This window comes from Silene latifolia, chromosome 11 (genome assembly GCF_048544455.1).
Source record: "Silene latifolia isolate original U9 population chromosome 11, ASM4854445v1, whole genome shotgun sequence".
In the NCBI taxonomy this organism is placed as follows: domain Eukaryota; kingdom Viridiplantae; phylum Streptophyta; class Magnoliopsida; order Caryophyllales; family Caryophyllaceae; genus Silene; species Silene latifolia.
In genome coordinates this window covers 55,562,764-55,579,949 of record NC_133536.1, presented here as the reverse complement: position 1 = coordinate 55,579,949, position 17,186 = coordinate 55,562,764, and the positions used below count along the sequence as shown (strand labels likewise).

Genomic DNA, 17,186 nt, shown 5'->3' with positions numbered 1-17,186 from the left:
TCCCGGGCTAGTCGCCCTTTGACCTGAGTTAATAATGTAGGAGTAACTAGTATAGCAACCCGCGCTACAGCACGGTAATTTTATAAAGGCTAATTCTAGAGATTGAGTGTATTAATATTATTTTAATAAATAGAATATGAATTTAATTTAATGTAAATGTACTTTTACATATAAAACGTAACTATAAGAAATATTCCATATATAGGGGCATAGTGATTGACGGCAATATTATTATTAATTGTGTAGAATATTGTAGTAGAAATATTTCATATATGGGTTGACTAAAATATTTTGACTACAATACAATATATTAGAAGGAAAATATATTAGAAGAAAATATTCTAGAAGGGAATATTCCACATGGGGGGAAAAGATGAAATGAAATTGAAATTTTAATAATAACGATGATGTGTTTATTCTTTTACCTATAATAAGGGATTTTTGAAAAAAAAAATTGGCGTGGAATTAATTTTTGAAAAGTGACATGTTCTTTATTTTTTGTTCTTGTCTTTAACATAAACCCTACCTAGGTGGTGAGAGTATTTCACTGTTTCTCTTCCTCTTTTTCTACTGCATCAACAACCTTACAGTCTGAGTTCCACATGGTATATTCTCTCACTTTCTTGAATCTTTATTATTCCTTTATTATCATTATTTACATGTTTGATCATCAACTACTGTTCTTCATCCTCTATACCACTTCCAACATATAATCCCTTCCTAATTTTATTTTACCCTTGATTTCCCAACTAGGTTGTTGACTTCAACTTTAGGGTTTCTACAATTCCTAGTATTATGTTCCTAATTGTTGATTTTATGCTGTCTAACGTCCTACTTGGAGTCTATGTTGCTCGGACTCCTTTACAAGTATTCCACACGGGTGCGTGTCCCATTTTTTTGAAAAAATATGCATATTTTGGCTTGAAATGAGGTGTCCAAGTGTCATACCTGTCCGAGTGTTGAGTGTCGGACACGGGTACGTGAGGGAATCAGAAGATTCGGAGTAACATAGCTTGGAGTATAGAATTTTATTCATGAATTGTTAAAGTTTCTCCCTTTTTTCGCAATTGATTTGGGATTTAGGGTTTTTGCATTATGTTTGTTGCCATTTTCGGGTTCTATTTGTTTGGTTGTTAAGGAGTTGCCTTAAATATAGGAACTTAGATGTCTTCCTATTTAATGACTTTTTAAATGGCTCCTGTTCAACTTCAGTATTTGCATTTAAATTGTTACGGGGTTAGAGATAAAGGAAATACTTTTAGCTTCTTTCGTTGATGAAAGTTTAGTGTATTGTAGCTTTTCTAACCGTTATGGGGATTATAAGGTTATGTTCTGTAACTTCATTGATCTCTTGAGAAGATGATTATATTGTTATAGCTAATAATTTGTTTGATGGTTTTAGTCAGACTTTATAATAATGTATTGCAATATCACGATTGACTGTCAAGTAATAAAGTTTCATGCCATTAAGTGCTTGTTTTAATTAGTTGAGTATGTGAATTTTTCTTTGTAATAAGAGGATGTGAATAGAAGATATGAAAGCAAAACGGTGGAAGGGATCATAGATGATCGGTGTGCTTGCTGCATCCTTATCACTAGCTCTATATTTGATTATCTATCCCTAAATAAGATGAACATATGTCCTTGGACACAAAAATATTGCATTTTTTTTTTTTTTGCTTTGTAACTTACTTCACCAAACCGTTGTGGTGTTTTTAACTTGATACGGCTGGTCAATTCAAAGAATACAGCATTATATTCTGCTCTGCTTCACAGAGACATGGAGTGCTAAAAGAATGTTTGAATGCTATGTGTAGGATAACAAGCATACAATCATCCTAATGCAGTATTCCCAGAACCGAGGATCGAGAACATTCATGGACAATGATTCCATAAGTCAAGCTATGGATGGTATGTTCAGTCAGGACTTTGAAAGTTTCAATCTTTTTTGGTCTGAGCTGCATCATCTTCTAACAAACAAAGCTTTGACATAGGATTCTATACAAATTTCTATGCTTGAATGCTCCAGGAGCCAAGGGCTATCTCTTGTGTCGTGCATTCAAATTTCTTTTTGATGGAGTGAAAATTCAATTGGTTAAAGTCTTTAAGCATGTTAGCATGAAACGTTTTGACGCTTAACTGCTTTTTTTATCAAAAAGTCTGATTTTTTATACAAGTACATTAATGTGTTACTAGTAAACTGTATTCTGTGAACACCCACAACTTCTATTAGAACTTTAAAGGCAAACGGAAACTGATTAGGTGCAGTTTGTAGGGTATTCTTTCCAGTCATTACTATAGAGTTTTTGGCAATCATTTAAAGTGGTGTTATATTTTTCAAATATTTTTAATGTGAATGGATCACATACTTGCTGTTGCTTTGTACAGGTATCTGTGCATTGTATGAAAGAAAACTAAAGGAGATAAATCCAACCCTCCGGAACCTCAGTTATGATATCGATGATCTCTATAATTTCATTGATGGGCTAGCTGACTTGAGTGCATTAGTGTAAGTTTCTTACTCGTATGATCCATATCTTTATTCTAATCTCTTACTGAAATTCTCTTCAATGATTAAGGCTTACCAATACCGTGTACGTACGACGACGACATATCCAGTTGACTTGCATTGCTTATTTTTAGTAATCAAGTGGCATGATTTTTCCATGCTTCTGTATCATCTCCGTATTCCTCTTGAAAAAAGCCCTTACCTTTAATTATTGAGAACATCCAAAAGGGATTGTTGTTTGTTATACAAATTCCGTTCTGATTGAGAAATAAAATTCATCAAAAAGGGATTGTTGTTTGTAATGGTTTTTATTCTGATTTCTGATGACAATTTATTTCCTGTTTGTTTGATTGAATTACACCCTGTTCTGGTTTTTGTTTGTAGTTATGACCGGAACATTCAGGCTTACCTTCCTTGTGATCGTCAGTGGATCAAACAGAAGCTATTGCAGAGACTCAAAAAGTTAGCGCAGTAAACCAAGCAGCAAACTGGTTATTACTCGTGCAAATTATTGTATAAGACCGTCTTATGTTAAGTTTATATTGTCAGACCAATCTATGTAACTCGTTTGCCTATTTGATTTGGCAATTGTTTAAGCGAGTATTCGGCTTGGTATGGTATGTCAATAAGTTATTGCTAGCGCCTAGCGTAATCTCACATGAGATGTGTTGTACAAGTGGCAGTTGACTTGTTTTAACTGCAGAATTGGTTCACTAAACCACTGCAGTTATTTCTGTAAGAACTTTGTTTATATGAATTGCCTGAAATATGTATGCATTTCAGTTCAGAAGATCTGTGGATTACCTGGATTACCTGAGGGCTGTAATTATGTGGATTACCTGGATTGCAATCTTCCTAGACACCAAATATAAAACTTCATACAGAATTACAGTTACACTGGATTACCTGAGGGCTGTAATTATGTATGCATTTCAGTTCAGAATTACAGTTACATTTGTGTACGATAATCTTAAGAGATTACTTCCGCGATTGTTTTACTGTTACATATGTTTTGAATTACCTTGATTTGTTTTCGTTACACTTGTTATTTATAAATGCCATTTGAAGGGAATTAAACTTTAGATCAACCATCTATCATTAACGGATGTCGATTGTGAGGTGATTGGTCTGACCCCTTTATCGTTTCTTTCTCAATATTTTTTCTTTTGTCCAGAGTACGACGATTAATGTTACTGGAGCCATATTGGGACGGAACCTTCATTAGGTTCGTTTTCATCTTTTTCGTCCAATTCGATTGCATTTTTGAACTACTAGGAGAAACAGTTACACACCGACTGATATGGTGGCTCGATCATGTGATTATTTGACTTCTCTGTGAAGAATTGCAGATAGAAAAGAGTCTTCACCTGCTATTCAGTAATCTACTTTAGATTCCTTGCAATTAAAAACAAAGTGTTAATAGCAACGTTACCACTTTATGCTAAAATAATCAACACTGGCACAAAACTTGAAAGCAAAGCAATATCCACTATACCCTATAAAACCTGGTTGAACTACCCTTAATGCCAAGGGTAGCGTACAGATTTAGCATCATCAACTCTGGAGTATCAAAGAAGGCTGGCTTCTCTAAGTATGGTACCCATTACAACCATTGTTTCTCTCTTCATCACTGCCTTGATGTTCCTTGCTAATCCGTCTGCTTTCCGGGTTTCCGAATATGATTTTCCAGCTACACTTTCTGGTTATGGTTTAGGTTTCGTTCATCCAGGTGGTCCGACTCTTCTTTAGTTTAAATCTTTCTAAAATTTTTGTATGTAGTTTAGGGTCTTGGTTACTTCTATATTGAACTTCAGGTATTTGTAGTTTCTTTCCATGTATCCTCGTGTTTTTGATGCGTCTTGTTAAGTTTGTAGAGTAGCCACTAATAAAGACGAAATTTCAAATGTCGAGCACCTCAACGTTTCAAAAGAGCATCACAGATGCGAAATGCTGAATGAAATTATGGATGAATGCAACACAGCAACAGCAGATACATAAGTAGAGCCAGAAATTCTTGCAACGCAATTATCTTTTTAAACCACCTCGCTTCCTCAAATTTGCTATGAAAATAGCAATTCAAATTTTTGATTTTCAGGTTCTAGAGACGGTGAACATTAGGTCATTTCTCAAAAAAAAGTGAAAAAACATTAGATGACTGTAACTAAATGGTGTGCTCAGAAGTTCAGTAATGGAACTTGCAATAGACTAGTAATTGATGATAGCGCGTTTTTCAGTTCAGTTCACCGAGAAAAAAATGAAGAAACATCAGAGCATTGTAACTATATGGTGTGTGCAGAAGATCATCAATGGAACCTGCAATAGACTAGTAATTGATGATAGCGCGTTTTTCAGTTCAGTTCACCGAGAAAAAAATGAAAAAACATCAGAGCATTGTGCAAATATATGGTGTGTGCAGAAGATCATCAATGGAACCTTCAGTTCAGTTCACCGGGAAAAAAATGAAAAAACATCAGAGCATTGTAACTATATGGTGTGTGCAGAAGAACATCAATGGAACCTGCAATAGACTAGTCATAGATGATAGCGCGTTTTTCAGTTCAGTTCACCAAATTTCTCATTACATCTTGCACATCTGTTCAGAAATTGATGGGATCAGCATATTTCATTTCGGAGCTAGCTCAAAACAGTAACATATAAATGTTTCTGATTTCCGTATATTTACAACAATGGGATGATAAAAATTTAGACTACAAAAAGAAAGAATAAAATGAACTAAATGTGTCTATGGTACACAAGAATCACAAAAACAGTGTAATCGAATAAGTGCATCACTTGCTGCTTGAACAATAAGTGTAGTAAATATGCGTCTAGCCGTCTACCTGCAAAATCTTTCTTGAATCATTTCTGTGTGTCAACATTGGTCATGAGGGAGACTAACTCTATGTTATCTCCCTCCCGAGTTTCTACTCTCTCTGTTTCTTTTGTTGTATTTGATTCTAAAGAAGGAAGAATGAAAGAGTTTGAATCGGTCCTTGGTATCAAAAATATGAACAGTAGTGGACAGAATCTGGCTATATTTCGGATCAAAATGGCCATCCAAAGATTGTCAAAACTTGTCCGTGTAATCTTTAAAACATGGAGGAGGATGCCTCCGAACCAGGATGAGGTGAACACGCCGATGTTATCAATAGACATTATGAGTGCAAAGAAAGTGCCTTCAATTCCTGGGGGACAAAGTTTAGCACTCAGAACAAGAAACGGCATCCATTTGAGCCTCCCTATAAATTGTAAGGCAAATTCATCGATAACTGCAAAGAAGTGATCTGGGACTCCAATTTTTAGATTCAGTCGTAACACCAGCATCAGATCCAGCATTCCAGAAAGCCCCAAGCTGAGCTGACTCCAGAAACATAGATCTCGAAATGGGTGATCCTTTAGTGCATACTGGAATAGAAGAGACCCCATTAGGGCGCCTGCGGAACCAACTGAGAGAATGTAGCCTACAAATTCCTGCATATTTTGAGTGAGCAAATTTACAACAGATTTTCAGAAAGAAATCTCTTATTAGTCGTCAAAAGTCAGGAGTTTAATTCAGACCTGAGAGAAGGCAGGCCCCGCATCTGAATCTGTATACCAGTAAAACATGCCATCATAAACATTCAGACTCAAAGCAAGGGACAAGTACATGTATAAGCATGGCTGCCACACCTCCGGCATTTTCATTGTGCTCCACATGACGCTAGCTGCATCCAGCAATTTCTGTCTTACCTGATTAAATAATTGTTATCTAAAACGGTTCCGTTATGCTATGTTACTCCTACTTGGCTGTAAGTGTCACATGCAAGTGCGTGTCATGGTGTCAGACAAGGCTATTTCGTGACTCTATTACCTTGTCCCTGATTTTGTCCTAGTATGGTGTCCAGTCCAAGTGTCCTCTCATGTCAATGTTGACACGGAACACACAGCCATATATATATATATAGAAGTATACGATGTAAAAGAGATGTAAAGGGAAGGGAAGCTACCTGTTTGCATGAAGCAGATGTTGTACGGGGCTCATCAAGTATGGTTCCAATCAGAAATACAAGCGCTGATGGAATTGTGAGCAATCCATATAGCCCCTTTGGGCCAATAAGGTGAACCAGGAGACCACTGAGAAAGAATCCAAGAAGCGATCCAGTTGAGGAACTGAGAGAACACAAGCTCTGCATGTCAGCTGCTAGATGCTTATGCTTATTAGAGTTCTGCGCGACACAGGCATCTACAGTCACATCGGCTATAGCAGCTCCAGTACTCCCTGTGGTCAAAGAAAGCACTGCGAAGAAGATGTGCAATCTCTTATGAAACGACAAGAACAGCATGGGGATCATACCGAGAACACCTACAGCCAACATACCATTGAATGAATTAAACTCCACAATGAAATAATCCAGAATGAAACGAGATACACACTTGCTCATGATATTTTAAGGCTATTATTTAACACTAGGAAGGAAAACCTTAAAGATACTCGTGTTAATAATTAACAAAATACGTTGTTGTTTCCTTGGTAAATCTATTATGGACAGTCCATATTTCCATTTGTAACAGTAACAGAAACCTCAAATATAAGGCATCATACAAGTAGTGTAATGCATGAGCAAATTTTTTGAATGGGAACGCTGATCTCTGACAATATTACAGCGGTCGAGCCTTTAGGATTAGTAATCCAGTAAAGAAACTGCAGAATTGCAGCTTAATATGATCAAACCAGTCACAGAGATTGTCTATATTTGTCGTCTTAGCTAGCCCATATCCTGCATGTATTTTTTTGGTAGATAAATGTGACTACCATCAAGCTCAAAATATCAGTATTGCCTAGAATGAGGAAACAATAGCATCATAACCAACCAGGATAACTTCAAATATCTACTAGCTCATGCGTATCATGTGCACTCACAAGTTTTCTTGCAAATATATCTATTTTTGTGATAATCTATCGTTTCCACGTTATAGAGAAGTCCTTCACCATAAAAAAAAAGTGAGGTATATGTGCACTTGCAGCCTTTGAGTGTAACCATTGGAGGATTACATAAACACATCTTGCATGTAACTTGTTTTTTTGGTAAAAGGTTAGCTTCTCATTAAAATCAAACAAATTCAAATTTTACACCAATACATCTCAACTCGTGTAAAGAAAACACACTACTTCAGGCTAAACTACAACATAACAATTCAATATGTAGCTTTAACCCAAGCAATATCCTTTGATGGGATAGAATGGCTCATCCATGTGGACATTCTCATCCTCATGAGCTTCTGAATATTTTTCACCAGTGCATCAGGATAACAAGTACCCTTCCAGCCTTGCACGTAACTTGTAACCAATGACACCTTTCAATGTGACAATTTCACAAAATTAAGAAATATGTGCAGTTAATCAGATCAAGCCCATGTACTATTAATCTAGGCTCTGACACATTATCGTGACCACTTTTTAAGGTTTTGATGGTTGTCGAAAGGAGATCTTCAAGGGCCTTGCAGGCCCCCACATGAGGAAGTGTTAGAATATGATGTATCGAGTCTGTATATAAAATCGAAAATTACGTAGTTTATTGGTTTGCAAGGCATACTTACCTTCTGACAAAAGTTTCAAACTCGCCTCAGCTCATTTTTTTTTTAATTAGTTCCGTCACTGGTCACGGCCACATTGCGAGACTGTACGTATGGCCTATATCAAGGCTAAAATTGCTATTGAATGCCAATTACGAGGTCAAGGTTAAAGCCGTGTGTATAGGTCTAAGAAGCGGGCCACGACGCTATTGTATGAACTATGAAGCAATACGTGTAATTGGGTTAAAAGGAAGTGGAGTTGAACAGTCAAATACACTTGAGATGAAGCGATGCGTTAAAAAAGACACATATCGTGAAGGTTTAACTGTGGCGGAATAGTAATGGACTTAGATTGTTTCAGCTGTCCTCATGACACTTTTACAATCAAGAGCTACATGAAAATTGGTCCTTTGTCAAAGCTACACAGGGCCCACAAGAAAGATATAGGCAATCAACAACCACATATGGCAATGCAAGCATACAACAACAACAACAACAACATCAGAGCCTTAATCCCAAAATGATTTGGGGTCAGCTGACATGAATCATCCTTTCGAACCGTCCATGGGTGAACGCACGCCTCAAAATGCGAATAAAAAAAGGGGAAGATGAAAAACAAAAAGGAAGAACGAAAATGTAATGGAAAGTCAAGGTAAACTTAGGGGTTTTAAAATCGAAATTCCGGATTTCTTTTATAAAAACCGAAATAGAATTAAGGATCCGGAATTAACCAAGTAAAATCTGTAAGAAAGTGGTTGGTAAAAAAGTGCAATAAAGGAGAGAAGAATAAATAATTTAATTTCTTGAAATTAAATAAAAAAAACACTAAATATGTCAAAAAACATCAAATACTAAAAATCCACATGTATCCTTTCCCTCCATTGTGCCCTCTCCGTCACCATACTCTCCTCAAGCCCCAGAACTCTCATATCGTGCTCTATCACTCTCAACCATGTCTGTCTCGGTCTTCCTCTACCTCTAGGGACCTTTTCTGTTCTCCAAGTCTCCAGCCTCCTAACTCGTGCGTCCATAGGTCTCCTTCTCACATGGCCAAACCATCTTAGTCGGTTTTCCATCATCTTGTCCTCTATTGGCGCCACTTTTACCTTTTCCTTAATCACCTCATTCCTTAACCGATCTTTCCTTGTATGTCCGCACATCCACCTCAACATGCGCATCTCCGCCACACTCATCTTTTGAATGTGACAATGCTTCACGGCCCAACACTCGGAGCCGTAAAGTAAGGCAGGCCTAATTGTCGTGCGATAAAATTTTCTCTTTAATCTTTGGGGCATATCTTTATCGCATAGAAACCCTGAAGCATTCTTCCATTTCAGCCATCCCGCTTTAGTTCTGTGAGCCACATCTCTGTCTAACTCCCCATCTTTTTGAAGACGAAATAAATTACGTCCCACAAACAGTCATATTTGACACTTGATATGGTAATTACTTCTATCCCTTGTCAATTGATTCCTCTTCTTGATGCTTGCATTGCTATATGGGCAATTTCCACTTTGTCTTTCTACTTTCTTTCATGCCTTTAACTTTAATGCCTCACTCAAAATAATCACCAGAATGTGACTAAGTCAGATATGAAATCAAGATATTAACGGTATCTATAAAATTTTTACTAGTTAAAAACTTTTATTAAGCTCTTCCTTGGAGTGTTAAGTATGGGTGTATAAATCCTAGCAAATCTTCCTTAGACTACCGTGCTTCATACACGCTCAAAAGCATAAGTACACACTACAAATCTTTCCACAGTCTCAAAGAGCATTTGGCAACATTTTGAGGGGAGACCTATCACAAAGACACTTTTGGGGAGCTAAGGGTAACATTATAGGGAGTCTTGTCTCAAGATTTATGTAGTTATAGGAGTCTTGTCTCAATACTTGCAATAAAAACCCAAAGTCTTACCTAAGTCTTAAGTTGAGTCTTTAAAATTCAAGATTCACCTTAAGCGCATGCTTTTTGGCATGCCATTTAACAAATATCTCCCATGTGTAACTTTTTTTCCGCTAGAGAATAAGTAAATTGAATAAGTAATGTCTGAGGTGAGTACAAGGGATAAAGTACAAAGTCTGAGCTTAGTCTGAGCAATAAGTACTTAAAGTTAGTGGAAATTTGATGTGACAGAGTCTCGCCCATAAAGTTAATCTAAGGAGTTTTTTTTTTTTTTTGTTTCAAGAAGTCGGGTTTTACTCCATGCACCTTACAAAAGAAGAGATAAAAGCTAACTTTCAAGCTGCAGTATAAGTTTCTCATATCAAAAACCATTTCAAGGGCACAATCACGCTAACAATGAACAACTTTCGGCAACTATTGAGCAAAAGAAAGAAGCAAACAATGAATATGTCAAAATGCATAAACATATGATCGGAGAAGTACCTGCAACCATGAAGTAAGGCCGTCTGTGATACCCAAACATAGGAATCACATCGGTCATGAGACCCCAAAGAGGCTTAACCATCCAAGGAATAGAAGTAACACCCTGATATATTTGCGCCTCGGACGGCTGCACTTTCTGCACATCCTTCATGTAATACTCAGTACCGACACGAATAAGGGAACCACCTAATCCCTGGCTAATTCCATAGACAGCCACAACCCCAAAAACAAAACTCCAATGGGTCTCATTGGCAAGCATTTTTAACCAATTCAATGGTGCACATACATAATCCCACACCCCAAATGTTATCTCATCCTCATCCTCATCCTCATCCTCCATGTTCTTCAGTTTAATCATTTGGAGTTCCTCTTCAACCATAGTTTATTATTAACAATGTATACTCAAATCAATCAATACCCAATTAAATTCAAATCTTTAACTTTGTTGTAAACTTCACATCACATTCATAACTACAAAAAACTTGAGAAATTATATGATTTTATGTGCAGAGACTTCAGAAACATTACCAGTATGCTCAAACAGCAGCCCTGACTTACCTGGAAGATAAAAAAAATTGAGCAAAAAACAAATCTAATTAGCAATGTAAGCTGGATAAAACTATGTTGAACTGAAAGTGGTGCAGAAGAGCAAATTACCAGGGACAGTGAAGCAAAAAAAGATTGAATCTTTATGCAGATTTGGGTGAGTTTAGGATCTGGGTTATGAAAGACATTCCCAGAAAACTTGGGTTAGTTGACCTTCAAAGTAGGACACATGATACAAGAGCAAATCTTGAGGTGGGTGTCTTTGTGTTTAAAAAAGGGTTAATTTGTAATATTTGTTCTGATTGATTTCTGTCAGAAATATTTGCAATCAAGGAAAAAGATCAGAGGTTTAAAGTGGTAGTTGAAGAGTGGATTGCAAGTTGAAGTTGCCAACTATGCTTGATTCCCTTAAGAGTTGACTAGTTTAATACCAATTTCTATTCCACAAAACTTAGATAAATTAGTAGGTCTTGCTTATTAACGGCAGTAATGATCCTTTTTCATTTTAACATTATTTAAATCGATTGTAAGTACATCTTAACTTAAGATCGTGTGAAATAAGTTTTATTGATTGTACTAAGCTAATTTCAAATCTACTAGTCTCTTTAAATTCTGAAAATGAATTACCAAAATGTTGTCCTTAGCTAGAGTTTAGCTCTCTAATCGTCTATGATTTGCTTTGGTGAATAGGTGTGCCCTGTTTGCACCCAAATGGTCTTATATCTACTCTAAGAGTGAAAGCATTAGTGAAGTAGGGGATCTCGTAGCCTCACACTCACGCTGTACTAGAATAAAGTAGTTTACAATACCGTAAATATATACTCCTTCTCTCTAACAAAAAATATATATATATATATATATTATATATATATATATATATATATATATATATATATATAGAGTCGGGATCCGGTGAGAACTCCTAAATATTTGAGGATTGAGTAACGAATGAAATATCACTTGTTCTTCTAAACAATATCAGTCGCTATTAAAGGTAAAAAAACAAACACTCAGCCTTGATAAATAAAAACGCGTAAGATAATATTTTCAATCTACACTTTATCTCTCTAAAACTGAATCAAAAACGAAGGGAACGAGGGATTAGATTGGCGAATCAATCAAAATTACGAAGCAATGCCGATCATTCTTCATGATAATTGCGTTTTGAGCGGAATTCAGGTACAATTTTTGCCTTAATGCTCTCGAATTTTCGAATTTAAGTATATTTTAGTGAAATAATTGTTAAAATCGAGTAATTATTCAGTAAATATTGTATTATTGTTTTGAATTTGTGATATAATAAAAAACTAGGTATAATTATGGGAAATTGTGCAATTATTTTCAGATTTTGATTCGTTTTTGCTCAAATTAGGTATACAAATTATTACTAAAATTTATTAATTTTTCATTTATTTTCATATAATTGAACCAATTACTATCATCAATTGCAGTTATAGTTGTTAATTAGATGTTTTTTGTTTCAATCCTGAAAATTAGGGTTTAATATTGTTCGATTGTGAAATTTAGGGTTCCAACAGTGAATCTGCTTTGTACAAACTTGAGTGTACTTATCTTATCTTTGTTTCTGGATTTCTATTCAAATTCGCCTCGAGTCATAGATGATTATGAATAATTTACTTGGAGTTTTTGTTTTATATTATTGGATTAAGATTTTTGAAGTGCAACAAGGTGAACGGTTTTGTTATGTCGATGGAATATATGAATGTAAACAGCGATTCAACATCTCGTGTGAGATGATTGTGTGCATCTGACCAAGCCATTAATCTGGATAACATGTGCATACAACCAAATAGTTAGTTTGACTATGTTGATTGAGTATATGGATGTAAATTATTGTAGTGATTGTGGTAGTGAACTGGTGATGGTTTAGCAAGTTATGGATTCTATTGATTTGGCTTGAAAGTTTTACTAAAAGAAAGTTCAATTTCACTTATAAATGGAATGGCGTAAACTGAAGCAACTTTTGATCATTTATGGCTAGCGTTGTCTCTACAAGTGTAATAGTATTAGTAATTATGCAGCATCAGAATAACTTTGCTTTTGATGAAATAATGATGCCTTGTGGGAGTCTTTGTAGGTTTGTTTTTGTTTTTGTTCTGGTTTTCGTTTACAGGATGACTCGGGGTGAGAGTTATTCCCAATTCAGGTCTCCACCAATCTCTGCTTTTCACTTTGAGCTTACTACTGTAACTAGGCCTTTTTTTTTCCTGATCACAAATTCTTGTAAAAGACAGACGGACATATTTGTTACTTGTATTTTACTTTTGTGATATTGTGAAACAATATCACACGTTATTAGAAACAATATCACACCTTATACAAAACAATATCACAGTTTTGTTATTAATGTGTTAAACTTACTCCTCACATTATGTTTTTGTTCTTTCTTTTCTTTTCTTTTTTTGCATTTCTTCACTTGCAGATGTTGATTAAGAGCTTGTCTCGCATCTTTGAGAAAGTCTATATTACATCATCAACTTAGCAAAATCGTCTTTTTTTACTCATTTTTACTCACATGTACAAATTCTTTTATGCTTATATGTAATTCCAAATGGCAACAATTTTGTATTCTTTCTCCATTTTTGGTTAACAATATCATAAAACCTCTGAATCAATAATATAGTGTTACCAAGATTTGCCTTTTGTATTTTACAATATCACAAGTTATTGTAAACAATATCACACTTCATTTGAAACAATATCACCATTCTTAAAATAATATCATTACATCGCACTTAATTGTAGACAATACCCTTACATGTATGTACTTATAAACAATATCATTTTGTATACAAAACAACATCACGATTAAAAGTATTTTAAAAGGATTCTCCAATTTTATGCTACTGTGAAACAATATCACAACCAGTAAAATAAAATACCACAATGTATCTAAAACAATATCACGATGTAGCTAAAACAATAACACACTATATACAAAACAATATTGAAGTAAAAAGGATTTTTAAATCCATATCCGCTTTTGTTACATGGGAAACAATATCACAACCATTAAAGTAAAATATCACATGATATTTGAAACTATATCACACTTTACCAAGAATTATATCAGAGCCAAAAGAAATTGTTTAGCCATAACTACTTTTGTAATCTTGAGATACAATAATATTCACCTACACCAGAAATAATTGAGGATTGAGTAACGAATGAAATAGGTTCTCCCATCATTACATCCATGTACTTCCAATTACATTTTTTGTCCAACATATCTAGTTGTCATTCTAATTGCTTCTTCTACCTCTACCTCTACCTCTATTCTTATGATTTGCAACGATCTTGTATCGTACTGGTCTTATTTCGATCTGTTATCCATGATCTTCGGCATCTTCTCTGCAATTAGGTCCTCTGTACATTAAATGCATAATCAAATAACCACAACAGACGTGACATTCACCAGCATAAATGAATTCCAATCACATGTTGATTCATTAGTAATTTATCAGCCTTTGCAGCACCAATGAAGTACACAAGTCAAAATTGTTAACGAGATCAAGATCAAAGAACTATCCCAAAACTATTTGTAAAGAAGGTCCTCTGTCCAAAAACATTAGGACTTTCATGTTGGAAAGAAAATGAAGGCATATTCCTTAGAGGATGGCCAGCAGTCAATACCAACACCTTGTTTATTGTCAAGAACCTTGATCAACAAGGCTTTATGAGCACATTCAGCCACCATTCTATAACCTGGACAACAAAAGAAATAGGAAGTTAATGAGAAAGAAGACATGTAAGCGATTGCATCATATAACAAAGCCTTGGGCACAATGACATTTGTAGCACAAGTACCATTTGTATACTGACTTCCAACCAATCAAAACATTGTAACATGCGAGATCAAGATACTACACATGTAAAAGAATGCCTACTACTAGCTAACATTAAAGAGTAACAATGTAAAACATATGTAAATCAATCCGACACAAATTTAAAAAGATTTGAAACAAAATACTACACATGTAAATTAGGTTTGCATGACAACAAAACTCGAACAAAGTGCAATAAATTAAAATCACAATCAAATAACAAGACAGTATGAATCAATCTCATCAAAATTACGAATCGAGAACAAAAAATCAGAACATAAGGTGAATTGAACATAGATCGGGAAAAATTACTAAATATATAACAAATTGTCAATATCATTGAAAAATAACATGTATTTGAACCAATATATTCATTGAAAACTCAAATCCACAAAATTGTCAATATCACACTGTCTGTAAAACAATATCACACAGTCTGTAAAACAATATCACATAGTCTTTAAAACAATATCACACAGTCTGTATACATATCAGAACCATCATCTGCTGCTATATTTGAGAATTCATATCACAACAATCATCTTTTGTAAGAAAATCAGAAAACATCAAATAAAGTTGAAATAACAATAAAAGTAGATGAAAATAAGAATAAAAATACACATAAATTTAAATTATGGCAAACAAAATCGGAAAAGATCAAATAAAGCTGAAATAACAATAAAACTAGATGAAATTGAAAATCTAGACAGAAAATTATTACAAACGCAGTAAGATGACTACGAATTCGAAATATATGTACGAAAAACAAAAATAACATGTGATTTAAAGCTGAAATTAATAATTAAAGAGATAATAAATCTGAAATTAACAACAATAACGTACCTGACATCGCGATTATGATTGAAATAGTATGATAATTGATCAGAAATAGAAGAATGGGTTGAGATTTACTGAAAACCTAGAAATAACGAAAGAAAGCGCATACAATTTGGGGGATTCAAGGAAGAAAGAGTAAGAGAAGAGAGAAGGTAGAGGGAGAAGTGATTTCTGCGAGAATGAAAGGAGTTTACTGTGGAAAGGAGTATATATATATATGCACGCGCAAAATGACAATTTTTCCCTTAATGATCCGCGCACAATAATGGACGTTGGATCTCTTAGATCTGACGGCTTGTATTAATCCTCAATCCTCAAATATATGAGCCATACTTACATGATCCCATTCCTATATATATATATATATAGAAGGGTTCTTATAAGGTCTTTATACCATATAAGGCCCTAAGTCCTTATAAAAACCCTTGGATAAAGGGATTGAATGGTTGAGATAAGGAGAGAGAGGGCCTTTTTTAGAGCCAAAAAAAAGAAAATGCTTGTTGTATGAGAGAGGGTCCACATGTCACTTCGTCCAGTACAAATCCCACGGACAAAAGAATTAAACAAACACAAATACTTCCTCCAGTACATTTTGCATGTTTTCCCTCTTCATTCACCATTCAAAACCTCTCAACAAGAAAAACCCATAAAAATCACCATACAAACGACCCTAAATCCTGTAAAATCCAATATAAATCATCAAATAAACAAGAGAAATTTCATTCCAACTCCAAAACTACTTCGTTTTGCCGTTAAATTTCATTCGCTTTGTTGAAGATAAATAAATTGTCATTGTTCATCAAAGAAAGACGCTCAAAATGACAGTCAGTGTTTGTGAAATGGATCATATGCAGATTGAAGTTGCCGTCGATGGTGAATTATTTGTTTTCTTATTTGTGTCTTGTTTATTGTTGTAGCTTGATGTTCAAGTATTTTTGAGTGATGTTCATTATTGTAGCTTGTTGTTATTTCATTTGTGTTCATTATTTCATTTGTGTTCATTATTGTAGCTTGTTGAGTTTTCATTTGTGTTCATTATTCTTAATGGTGTTGTACTTTCATGGTGTTCATCAGATTTGTTCTTTCATTTTGGTAGCTTGTTGTTCATGGCAAAAAATGATGGAAATTTACAAGCTTGATAAATAACAAATTATAACTTCAGTGGGTTTAAGTAAAACTCTTACCCGTAGATGTATAACTTCAATAATACAGTTTGTCTACTCATGCAGTTCTTATATTCATCGTGTTATAACTCCACTGGTTTTTTGTATAACTCTTTGACAATTTCCTGCAGCTTCAAGTAACAGAGTAATGCTAACCCTAAATTTTGCATAAAAAATATTATTAAACAACCAATTTTGATATAGTTATTCATGTTATAGCTTAAGTTATACATTCATTAAGTGAAGTTATAGGATGTGGAGGGTTATACATCCTCTACTTAGAGTTGTACATTATATGATTAGAGTTATACAGTCTGTGTCTAGAGTTGTACATTATATGTAGTA

At 34.7% G+C, this 17,186-nt stretch overlaps 2 protein-coding genes across 3 annotated transcripts; one reads left to right on the top strand and one right to left on the bottom strand.

The window, feature by feature from the left end:
• The first annotated feature begins 506 nt into the window (after nucleotides 1-506).
• LOC141611663 (enhancer of rudimentary homolog) lies at nucleotides 507-3,299 on the top strand. Its single transcript, XM_074430248.1, has 4 exons — nucleotides 507-605; nucleotides 1,818-1,911; nucleotides 2,389-2,509; nucleotides 2,894-3,299. The coding sequence occupies exons 1-4, from the start codon at nucleotides 603-605 to the stop codon at nucleotides 2,982-2,984; spliced, it is 309 nt and encodes a 102-aa protein (XP_074286349.1). The 5' UTR covers nucleotides 507-602; the 3' UTR covers nucleotides 2,985-3,299.
• A 1,806-nt stretch (nucleotides 3,300-5,105) lies between these two features.
• On the bottom strand, nucleotides 5,106-11,397 carry LOC141611661 (putative folate-biopterin transporter 2). 2 transcript variants are annotated; one of them, XM_074430246.1, is made up of 5 exons: nucleotides 11,108-11,397; nucleotides 10,451-11,008; nucleotides 6,496-6,851; nucleotides 6,068-6,238; nucleotides 5,106-5,980 (listed from the first exon to the last, which is right to left on the bottom strand). In XM_074430246.1, the coding sequence occupies exons 2-5, from the start codon at nucleotides 10,827-10,829 to the stop codon at nucleotides 5,369-5,371; spliced, it is 1,518 nt and encodes a 505-aa protein (XP_074286347.1). In that variant the 5' UTR covers nucleotides 10,830-11,008; nucleotides 11,108-11,397; the 3' UTR covers nucleotides 5,106-5,368. The 2 variants fall into 2 exon arrangements, with proteins under 2 accessions (XP_074286347.1, XP_074286348.1); XM_074430247.1 differs by having other exon boundaries at nucleotides 6,068-6,229; nucleotides 11,108-11,393.
• Between the last annotated feature and the right edge of the window lie 5,789 nt (nucleotides 11,398-17,186).

Excerpts from the sequence above, each read along its gene's own strand:
- LOC141611663 (XM_074430248.1), top strand. Across the intron at positions 1,912-2,388 it reads CATAAGTCAAGCTATGGATG|GTATCTGTGCATTGTATGAA; the intron begins GTATGTTCAGTC and ends TGCTTTGTACAG. Across the intron at positions 2,510-2,893 it reads GCTGACTTGAGTGCATTAGT|TTATGACCGGAACATTCAGG; the intron begins GTAAGTTTCTTA and ends TTTTGTTTGTAG.
- LOC141611661 (XM_074430246.1), bottom strand. The coding sequence starts at position 10,829 with ATGGTTGAAGAGGAACTCCAAATGATTAAACTGAAGAACATGGAGGAT. Across the intron at positions 6,852-10,450 it reads GCCTTACTTCATGGTTGCAG|GTGTTCTCGGTATGATCCCC; the intron begins GTACTTCTCCGA and ends TGTTGGCTGTAG. Across the intron at positions 6,239-6,495 it reads CATCTGCTTCATGCAAACAG|GTAAGACAGAAATTGCTGGA; the intron begins GTAGCTTCCCTT and ends TTATTTAATCAG.